The 11,250-nt window shown below is 39.7% G+C and overlaps 1 protein-coding gene across 1 annotated transcript; it reads right to left on the bottom strand.

Moving 5' to 3' along the window:
- Positions 1-5,826: 5,826 nt before the first annotated feature.
- On the bottom strand, positions 5,827-10,616 carry GNG11 (G protein subunit gamma 11). Its single transcript, XM_027102473.1, has 2 exons — positions 10,173-10,616; positions 5,827-6,257 (listed from the first exon to the last, which is right to left on the bottom strand). The coding sequence occupies exons 1-2, from the start codon at positions 10,266-10,268 to the stop codon at positions 6,132-6,134; spliced, it is 222 nt and encodes a 73-aa protein (XP_026958274.1). The 5' UTR covers positions 10,269-10,616; the 3' UTR covers positions 5,827-6,131.
- Between the last annotated feature and the right edge of the window lie 634 nt (positions 10,617-11,250).

Here is an 11,250-nt window from a genome sequence, read left to right as displayed (position 1 = left end):
CAGTTTACAGCTAAAACTACCTTTACTAAAGAAAACTCAGTTTACAGAGACTGAATTTGATGACTTCTTTGAAAAGATTCTTTGGTACCTGTTCTTTAGGGGTATCAGTTCTCTAGGGGTATCACTAATAATTTTGGTATTTGCAAGAAAGTCTTTATAGAGTCTGATTTATCTCTTCTTGGCACTCTACCATAATTCACGTAGCTTCTATCAGATAAATTCTGGTACTAAACTGAGACATATACTTCAGCAAAAGAGCAAAGCTATTTGATTGTATAATTAGAATTCATCACTGTTATAATAATTCAGAGTTGTGATATGATTTTAACAAAGCAAAATTCACCCCTTTGATAAGTTAAAATTGTTATGCTAGGCTGTGATTACAAAAAAAAATCAACCAACCAACCAATCAACCAACAAATGAAAACAATTAAAATAAGTGACGATAAAACTCTATGTCATACACAGGGCAAAAATTTCTGAGGCTATAGTAGCTGGCTACACATATGCCAAAAGGCACCTCGGAAAATTCTTGAGCTAATAATTCTTTTCACTCTGAATATGTTTTGGCTTCTAAAAGAGAGTACGATTGCATAATGTTTAAGGCACAGTCTCTGTTTTGCTAGTTACACTAGCTATATGATTTTGAGTGAATTATTTACCCAATATATAAGGTACTTGTAAGAATTAAAAGACATGATCTATGTAAAAAGCTTACTCCAGTGTCAGACAAATCTTAAGCACTTCATATGTATAAGCTATCAGCATCATCATCATTTATCACCATCATCATAATCATAATGCAGGGGACACGGGTTCAAGCCCTGGTCTGGGAAGATCCCACATGCCACAGAGCAACTAAGCCCGTGCGCCACAACTACTGGGCCTGCGCTCTAGAGCTCGCAAGCCACAACTACTGAGCCCCCGCATGCCATAACTACTGAAGCCTACGTGTCTAGAGCCCGTGCCCTGAAACAAGAGAAGCCACTGTAGTGAGAAGCCTGCACACCACAATGAAGAGCAGTCCCAGCTCGCTGTAACTAGAGAAAGCCCACACAAAGCAACGAAGATCCAACACAGCCAAAAATAAATATATAATTAATTAATAATAATCATTTAAATGTAATCATCATCATGCCATCATCAGCATCACCACTGAAAAATACAAAACATACTTTCCTGTTTATCCTTAGAGATCATAATATACTCTGTAATTTCCACCTATATCTGAGTAAGTATAATTTCTGTAAATTAAATTCCATGATCCTAAGGGTTTTATCTAATTCAATACTGTACCCTTTAGGCCTAAACCAGTGCCCTGTACATAGAGGGAGCTCCAGATATTTTCGTTGTTGAATAAATAAATGCATACATACCTTTACATATTTGTTAATATGGATTATTTTTCATGACTGTAGAATTTTACAAGGATCTATTTCCTTCATTTTAAGTGTAACTTTTGCACAATAACTTTGGAGCCAATTTCTGAAATTTATAATCCACCTATTTTAATCCCTCCCTGTCCATTTTCATGTTCAATGAAATTATGTACTCTTTAATATTAGATTTTATTCTTTGTTCAAAGAAAAAGAGGTCATCATTTAATGCGTGTGTGAGCCAAAAGGAAAAAGAAGCAATGGCATCAGTGAGGCTCTACATTCTCCCAGTGTCAGTGAATGGTTTTTAATGGTCTGTGGATTCCTCCCTTCAGACTGAGTGGAGCTTGACTGGAAAAGGTGCTGAGGATGTCCTGGTCTTCCCTGGTTAGGACAGCTCAAGGCACAGAGTACGGGATGAGGTTTCACCCTAACAGGAGAGGGCCCCCAGCACTTTCCTTCTGTGGTCTTCCCACTCCTTCTATTAAATCAAAGATATCTTCTCACTGGTCCCTGCTCTCCTAGACTGTTCTAGTAGAAATAGGGGCTTACTTCTCATTGATCATCATCCTTCTAAGACTCAATTAGAAGAGATATAGGTGGAGTATAACTATTACTGACTCAATGTATTTGTCTTACTTGGTGGGATAAGCTTAACAGATCAAACTCTATGATGATTAGTCATATCCTGTAAACTATACAAACTTATTACTGATTCATATGATATTAATACCCAAATATACTTACTTTCAAAAGGCTATACATAGAAATATGAATTTTGCTCTATTTTTGAATTACTTTTATTTTTAAACTAGATAATATATTTGCAAGATCCCCAAATCAAAACTTTATACAAAAATATACAATGAGAAATCTCCATCTCATCCTTTCCCACCTGACTGTACCCAACATTGGCCCTAACAGGTAGCAATTTTTATTAGTTCCCTGTACAAACGTCCAAAGTTTATTTAAACAAATAAAAGCAGATGCAAATAGGTATAATATAATGTGCTCAACATGACTAATCATCAGGCAAATGCAAATCAAAACCACACTGATATATCACCTACACCTGTTAGAATGGCTATTATCAAAAAGACCAGCAACAACAGTGTTGGAGAGGATGTGCAGAAAAAGGGACCCTTGTGCACCGTTGGTGGGAATGTAAATTGGTGCAAACAGTACAGAGCTTCATCAAAAATTTAAAATAGAATTTCCATATGATCCAGCAATTCCACTTCTGGGTATTTATCCAAAGAAAATGAAAACATAAGCTTCTAAAAATATATGCATTCCCGTGTTCATTGCATCATTATTTACCATAGGCAAGATATGGAAACAATCTAAGTGTCCACTCATGGATGAATGAAGAAATTGTGTTATAGATATACAATGAAATTATTATTCAGCCATATCAAAGGAAAGAAATCTTACCATGTAACAACATGGATGGACCTTGAGGGTATTATGTTTAGTGATATAAGTCAGACAGACAAAGATAAATACCATATGATCTCACGTATATGTGGAATCTAAAAAAAAAAGGAAAAGAAAAGAAAAGCAAACTCATTGATACAGGAAACTGGTGGTTGCTAGAGGTGGGGTGTTGAGAGAGTGAAATAGGTGAAGATGGTCAACAGGTACATGAAAATCTGACTGCAAAAATCACAGGAAATCAAGGAAGTGAAAATTTAGACAATAATGAGATACCAGTTTGCAACCAATATACAAAATAAATTGTCTTGAAATACCAAGTATGGGTAAGCTTCATATTGTTAATTCTGCCTAGAAACAGAAAAACCAATTTTGCTAATGAGTTCATAGAATCTAAGTCTCAAAGCACAAAGCACAGTAACGATTTAATCAGATACTGAATGATTACAGAACTAGATATGTGGGAAGAAATTAAACCCATGATTTAAATTCTACTTAACAAATTCCCACTTACTGAAGGTTACTTTTACAATATAGCCAAATACACAGTTACCATATTTTTTCATTTTCTTCCTAATGTAAGCTAATACATTTTTAGCAGCTGAACACTCTAAAATCAAGAGGATTTCATTACAATTCTACAGGTTTGCTGATTTACTATGATGAAACAGTGAGAAAAAAACATAATTAGATTCAGTAGAAACATCTGTGAGATTGGATATTTATTAAGGAAAAAAACTGAAGTGGGCTGACTAATTTGTCATACGGTTGAAAGTACATGAAAAGCAAACGTTAGGACTTGGAGGCATACATGACTGAATAGGTGAATGTGACTCCTAGAAATTCAGGATCAGCCTTGTAATCCACAACTCTCAAGAAGTGAGGGGATACAGGTGCTGACTTGACCCTCCCTGAAGGAAACAGATGATTTGACCTACCTTCCCAATAACCAGAATACCAGATGTTTGCTTCCCTATACAACAGAAGAAAACCTTAGGACTTGAAAGAAATGAAACAGCTCATTAAAGTAAAACTTTTCAAGCACCAAGGTACTAATCCCATGCCACCTTAAATGTTAAATAACTAATAGTAGCAATACATCCCCAATACTAATTGTACTATGGTTGTTGGAAAAAATATCTTTACTTTTTTAAACTCTACCATGGAGTTGATCATGCTTTGGGATAAAATTATCCCTGGGCTCCCAGTAATCCCAATTGACGTCAACACTTGGAAAAAACGCAGGAAACTGAAGGAAATCGTTCCAGCTCTTGGTTTGCTATAACCTGCTCTTTCAAAGGCCTGGGGTATCTTGTTCCTTCTCTGAGAGGGGAAGGAAGGTAATTTCGGAAGCAGGATGCTGATATACTTTAGGAAGCTACTAGAGGTCACGGGCACCTCTCTGGTTTAATAAGGTACACCTATGCCTATAAGCAGGAGAAAAGGCCTCCTTGAGGAGAAACCTGGGCTTCCATGCCACACTGAAAATTGCAGGGCAAGTTAGTAACTAAACCCATTTCAGCTGGAGCTAACCTGTCACGGTTTTGCTCGTTTTTCTTTTCACTTTAACCTGGCGCAATCTGCATCCAAAAAAACAGAGCGAGAGGGGAAAAATGCTCAAAGAAAGGAAGAAAGGTCCTTTTCTTTGAGGTCGTGCTGCCGGTGCCTTCATGAAAGACTTGAGCAGGCCATATACTTTGTTGTTGGTTTTTTTGTTTGTTTTTTTCCAGCAACAGAGACATCAATGGTTTAAAGAACGGGGGAGCTTACATGTCTGAAGCACGGTCCTGGAGTGACACGTCACCGGATACTGCGGACTGCAGGCAGGACGCGACGCGACAGCAGTCTTCGCTCCGGGGAAGGGCGTGTGGGGAGGGGCCGGTGGAGGGTGTGCTGGGAGAGGTTACCAGTTATAGGGGAATTGACGTCAGGCCGGCTCATTAGTTACCAGGGAAACCAGTAGAGGGGCACGCCCCTCACAACCCCTTTGCTGATAACAATCACCAGCTGGGGCCTGGGGCCAGGGCATAGGAAGGTCAGTCAGTACCCTGCATAGGGTGTAGGTGAAGCAGGCCCTGGTCTGGCAGCGGATGTACACAGAGCAAGGGAACAGCCATCTTGAGTGGCCTGACCATACGTCCCACACCTACATACCCAGCAGAACCCTTACAATCTTGGTCCACAGCTTTTCCGAGATATCTTTGGGGCCAGGCCATATACTTTGGCGTGCTGCATCCTCAGGCTAAAACTTCTGTAGCTAGGATCCCATGGTGAAAAGTTAAGCTGTGAATCGGGAGAAAGTATTCACAACACCTTTCACCAGCAAAGGATGAGTGGCCAGAATACAGGAAGAATTCCAACGAAGCAATGAGAAATAAGGCAAGCTAATTTTAGAAAGTGGCAAAAGGTTAATTTGTCCCTTTGGAGAAAGAAAGGAGGCGAGCTTGGCCCGGGCCTGCTGGAAGAGGCTGGTAGGCATAGGCGCAGAGCTAAGCATCTGTGCCAGTGCCCAATGCCACAGAACTGGAGGGTCGCCACGCCAAGGCCTGGCAATCACGTTGGAGATGCAGCTCCCTGCGGGAGGACAGACCAGCGCTGGCCCCCAGGGGGTCCTCCTGATTCCCAGCCCACTCCCTTTCTCCAGGCCACTATCGTAGAAACACTCTGAACAAAATCTGTATGACATAAACCGGGAAGTGCTAGTGTAGACGTGGCTTGGCCTGGTCCCTGACTCAAATAATCTGACTCCATCAACTTTAGGAACTCTACTCACTCAGTTCCCTAATAGTTAATGTTACATGAAAACATTCCAGGAGTCAGAACTCAGTGCTGTAAACCTCCTGAGATTTGAAGCAGAGAGAGCTGGATCTGAGACCTGATTTATCAAACCACCTAATCTTTAGATACAGGTCCCAAACACCCAAGAGGTTATGGGAGAAGTATAAAAGGTAATGCAAAAAAACCAACCAAACAAAAAAAATCCCCCAAAACAACAGCCTTCTTAAATCACCCACACTCATTTTCCAGAGATAAAACTTTATTTGAGGCATCAAGCAATATACTGAAAGAGGTGAGTCATGCACAAGTGATGTCCTTATTCCCATAATCGTACATTTGATACTCTCTGTCCTCTTAAAAGGGGTGTGTAGTGCGCAAGATGAGAAGCACATAGCTTTCAGACAAAACCATATCTCTGTGAGCACTTAAGAAAGTCTCCTTTAAATTTTGTTGTTCCTTCTTTAAAAGGCACGTCGGTTTTATTTCAGAAAACTACAACAAACTACTTCTTCCACTGAGGAGGAAGTTTCTCCCCAGAGTTATTTATGAAATAATGCAGCTGCCTTTTTCTTTAAAGGGATTCTTGTCTTCTGGAATTCCTTTCACCAGAGGATCTTCTCCAGAACGTTCTTCAATATAGTTCTTTATTTCTTCAGAACATTTAGACACCTTAAGGAGAAAAAGAAAGGAAAGAAAGAATGAATCAGGTCAGGATTGTTCAAACTTTGTCACCACCCTTCAGTGAAATTAATATAATTGGGTACAACCAGAAGTTTTTAAATGAAATAGAATAGAATAAAAATATTAGAGTACAGCACAGAGCCTATATAATATATATGAATGATACAGTCTATGTAAAATATATTTCTTACTATGGTCAGGGTCAAAAAAGTTTGAAAGTCACTGTATTAAAAAAATTACCTCCAAATGGACTTGAGGACACGGGGAGGGGGAAGGGTAAACTGGGACCAAGTGAGAGAGTGGCATGGACATATATACACTACCAAATGTAAAATAGATAGCTAGTGGGAAGCAGCCTCATAGCACAGGGAGATCAGCTCGGTGCTTTGTGACCACCTAGAGCGGTGGGATAGGGAGGGTGGGAGGAAGACACAAGAGGGAGGAGATATGGGGATATATGTATATGTATAGCTGATTCACTTTGTTATACAGCAGAAACTAACACACCATTGTAAAGCAATTATACTCCAATAAAGCTGCTAAAAGAAAAAAAATTACCACCAGCATTTTCTATCCACTATGCCTCATGATTTCCTTCCTCTGCTGAAATACAATTATGACGTGTCCACCATATTTTAGGAACTGAAACATACTCCACTTTCAATTTTGCACGCTAATGAACAGATGCAATAGTAGATACTCCGCAAATGTTTGGGGGTGTGACCTGCAAAAAGTCTCACTTACTGGGTATGTGCCAGGTTCTGCAATTTCATAAAATGCTAGAAGCATTGAAGAAAGTCTGACTCCGGAGAGGTTAATGTTGTCCAAAAGTCACCCCCATCCCCATCCCATGTTTCTGCTCAGAATTGATCATAAGAAAAGACTTATCAGAGGCTTAGTAGGCTTATCTGAGGCTTGTGTTTATATAAGTAGTTTAAACTTTTTCTGAATGGAGGAAGGATTGAATAGTTTCTTCAAAAACTCCATTCAAAAGAGACAGTTTGTAAGACTGATTTTTAAAAAAGGGAGGGGAATAAACAAGAAAGAAAAAAAAAAAGGATTACTGTCTTAATGAAGGCCTGCATTAGTAGTAAGAAATTAGAAGTAAAAATTAGAGAAGTTCCAGAAAATTCCAGTGGAGTCCTCAAAACTAGGCAAATGTTCCCATTGATTTTGTAATCTAGATTAGTAATCTTCAGACTGTTTTAATGTTGATCACTAAAAAATGTTTGCATATGTATCCCAAAATGTACATAATTATTTACTTATAACTAAGTGCAGTTACTACTGTGTTAATACATCATGTATAATCATAAAATATAAACTAGAAATTATTAAAAGATGAGATTCTAAACTAGCCAAAAATATATCATTTTGCAATATATACACATATCAAATCACTATGTTATATGTCTAAAATTAACATAATGTTTCATGTCTATTATACCACAATTAAAAATTTTTTAAAATAAAAAATTTAGTGTTTTACTCCCACACCTCAAAGATTCTTGGCACGTCAGGGTGGAGGCCTAGGTGATACAGTTAAAATGTGGCAAAATAAAATCTTTACAAATCTTTACAAGTACCGTTCTCTCAGGTAACATTTGCTGACATTCATTGTGCGGGCATTTTAAGTGAATTCTCAGAGGTGATGATGTAAGTGTCCATAAGCTGGGCTCTGTGGCCACAGAGAAATTTGTGGATAAGACTCATGTTTCCCCAAATTGTATCTGTTCTTAGAGAGGCTTCTTCATTAGGTTTCCAAAAAGATGTGTAACCTCCAGAAGTGAATAATGACTTCTCTGATGCATTTCCTTCCACAGTCATGAGGATATGTTTGAACAACAACTAGCTAGAGCCAGAATTCAGCCTGTGTATTTTGTATCCTTGGCCTGAGCAGAGTACACAGCTCAGAAGTGAACAATTTATTGACAGAATAGTGGACTGGGCATCAAGAAGATATGTGTTTTAGTGTTTTCATAACTGCTCTATCGTTATCTCTGGGGTCTTAAATAAAAGGCTGGTTAGCCTCCTCAGGATTCAGGTTTTTTAATCCTTAAAAGTGAGTGGGTTGAATGATCTCTAAGAGCCATAATGTTTTTCTAGCACTAAGACTCTATAATTCAAAGTGCATAATAAAATGCTGGAATCTTATTATTAGGACGTAGATGCCTCTCCCTCTACCCTCTAAGGTTATCCCTGAAGCTTTCTCTCCCTCTGGCACAGACTTGGGGTTTCTGGAACTGAAAAGCCAATCCAGCAGGGTGTTTCCTAAGGAGTGGAGGGAGCTGGCAGGGAGGAAAGGCTAATGAAGGATACCTTTAACTTCCACACAGTCAGCTGCATCCAGGCCCCTGCCCAATTTCTAATTTGAAGCTTGATAACTGGAAGACACTTGTCTCTTTTTTTCCCTATAAGTTCTGCATAGTGATACCAAATATTAAGATATTTCAACTTCAATATATGCAACTCTGTTTAATTTGTAACCTCTGAGGTTCAATGCGTGAAAAAAATCTAAGTGATCAACAGATGCCCAGCTGTGGGCTTTGCCATCCACAAAATGGATCCCTTAAAGTTTCAAGAAACAATCCTATGCACTGGGTCCTGGAACTTTGGTTTTGCCTTTAAACACAGCAGTATTAATAAGCCACAGAAACTTTCAACATGTACAAAAAGGACTGTGAACTTCAAAATCCTGGAAGACTAGGGATTTGGAAGTTACAGATTAAATTTGAGAAAAGAAATGTATAAAGAGTAAAACACAAAAAAGCCTGCACATTCCAAACATCACTCAAAATGTGCCTTCTGAGTAACAAGACTCTTGTTATGAACAGATTTACCATAACTAGAGCAGGAAGGTAAGTGAACGTATTAACCATACCTACTTCCTTTCCATTTTTTCCTTACCTTTTTCTAGTATTAGACCATAGAGAAATAAAATCAGTTTAAATTTTCTTGCTGGGGAGAAGGGACTATGTTTCTTGTTGGGGAGAAAGGACTATTTTTCCCTTAAAAAATTATCTATCCAAAAACCTATTCCTGGACTACAGGTTGCCTGATTGAGGAAAAAGGGAAGAAACGAAGGCCTGTACTCCCAGTAAAAACTTAAAGTAAAAATTACAAAGTCTCCAACAAATTTCAGTGGAGACTTCTGAACACTGGGACATATGTTCTAACAGAATTTGTAATCCACTTCAGTGGTCTCTAAAATTTCTAATCATGATCACAAAAAAGAACTTTTGTATGCAGTATAATTATTTGTTCATAAATAAATACAGATACTACTGTATAGGTATGAGTTCATTGCACATACTTACAAAACATAAAGTGGAAATTATAAAGGGATGAGATTTACAAATAAATAAAGATAGATACTGTAATGTTTTGCTCCCAAGCCCCAGTGGACTGTTCATCACACACTTCCTAGAGAGCCCTGATGAAACTCAAAACTAGGTAATTCAAGACTTACATTGTGATTTTTTTAAAAAACCCTTTAAATACTGTTCTTTCCCATTATGAAAAAGATCAAGGAACTAAGTAGCCATCTGCCTTTTCCCTACAGCTTGAGTAGTTTTTAAAACCAACTAACAGCAGGCAGAATTTCTTGTCTGTTCCCCTCATTCTCAAATATTTGGCTTTAAAATTACTCATGAGATCCTTGCTCTCTCCTTTACCTCCTGTGATTTCCCCACATCAGCTGGCAGTTCCCAAGCACCACCAAAGCCCTTCTTCAAAAGAAGCTGCAGAAAAAAGGAAAAAAAAAACAAAAACAAAAACCCAAAACAAAACCCCAACGCCCGCCCCCTACCCCCCCGAGCCAAAAACTGTTTTACTGCAACAAACTAGGAAAAGCTGACTTTGGTTCATTTCAGAGAAGGAAATATTCTGGGACATCCAACTTACCTGTTGTCTCTGCAACTTGACTTCTTTGCGAAGTTGCTCAACTTCCATCTTCAGCTTTTCCTTTTCTGGCAAATCTTCGATGTGAAGGGCCGGCATTTTCGCCCCAGACTGGGCGCAGGGACAGCTGTGGAAGTGGGGCGGCTGGACGTGCCGCAAACCAGGGCGCGTCCCGAACTAACTACGTTGCCTGCGCACCCGGCCAGCGCAGGAGGTGACAGCCTCCCCCAGCGCCCCGACGACTTCCCCTCACGCCAGCCCTGCCTAGCGTCCCAGGATCTTAAAACCCCTGCTCTTTTTCTCAGATCTCCACAACCCCAGGAGGCCTGCCCCCGGGAGCCCGGGGAGGGTTGAATTTGCGAGGGGGCCCAAGGACGCAGAGAGGCTGCGCGCTGCGCTGTGCGGTCTCCCGCGGGGATGCTGGCCGGGCCCGCCCCGGCTCCCGACCCTGCCACGCCCGCGGGAGACCGGCCTGGGTTGGGGCCAAAGGGTTGGAGTTGAGCGAGCCCACTTTCCTGCAGAAACAACAAAAGTTTTACTTTTGTTCCATTTTTTTCCCCCCAAGTCACATCCGGGTTTTGTTTGTGAAGCAAGAAAAGGAGGACACTAGCCGGCAGGAAATAACGGCCCTTCACTTCTCCAAGAGTTTCAAAAATATACAGCATGTAACTTTCCTCCAGCTACATACATGTTTACTGTGGGAAATGTGGACGCTTAAGAAAAGGCCCAAGAGGAAAATGAAACTGAGCTGTAATCACAGAAACGCCCATCGCATCTGTTGATGTATACACACCCAGTCTGTTAAATGCCTGAAGCGGATTAACAAATTTTGGAATAAAAAAGGCATCGGGATGTGAATATTGTTTATAACTCGCACAGCCATTTTCTGACATTAATAAATTGTCATCCTCAACAATAGAGTTTTATTCTTTCTGCAGGGGAATGTTTTGTAATGTTCGAAGTATAAGCGGATGATCCTAGAAAAGACAGAAGCAGAAATCTTGAAGTTCTTACCAGAAAGTATTTCTCCATTCCCCATCTGTCAAGGTTTGGGTGACACTTGACACCGAGGGTTTTGAAT

Source organism: Aethalodelphis obliquidens, unplaced genomic scaffold, assembly GCF_003676395.1.
Source record: "Aethalodelphis obliquidens isolate GAN/ISIS:26980383/991018 unplaced genomic scaffold, ASM367639v1 scaffold5, whole genome shotgun sequence".
Lineage (NCBI taxonomy): Eukaryota > Metazoa > Chordata > Mammalia > Artiodactyla > Delphinidae > Aethalodelphis > Aethalodelphis obliquidens.
This window is presented reverse-complemented; position numbering and strand designations above follow the sequence as displayed.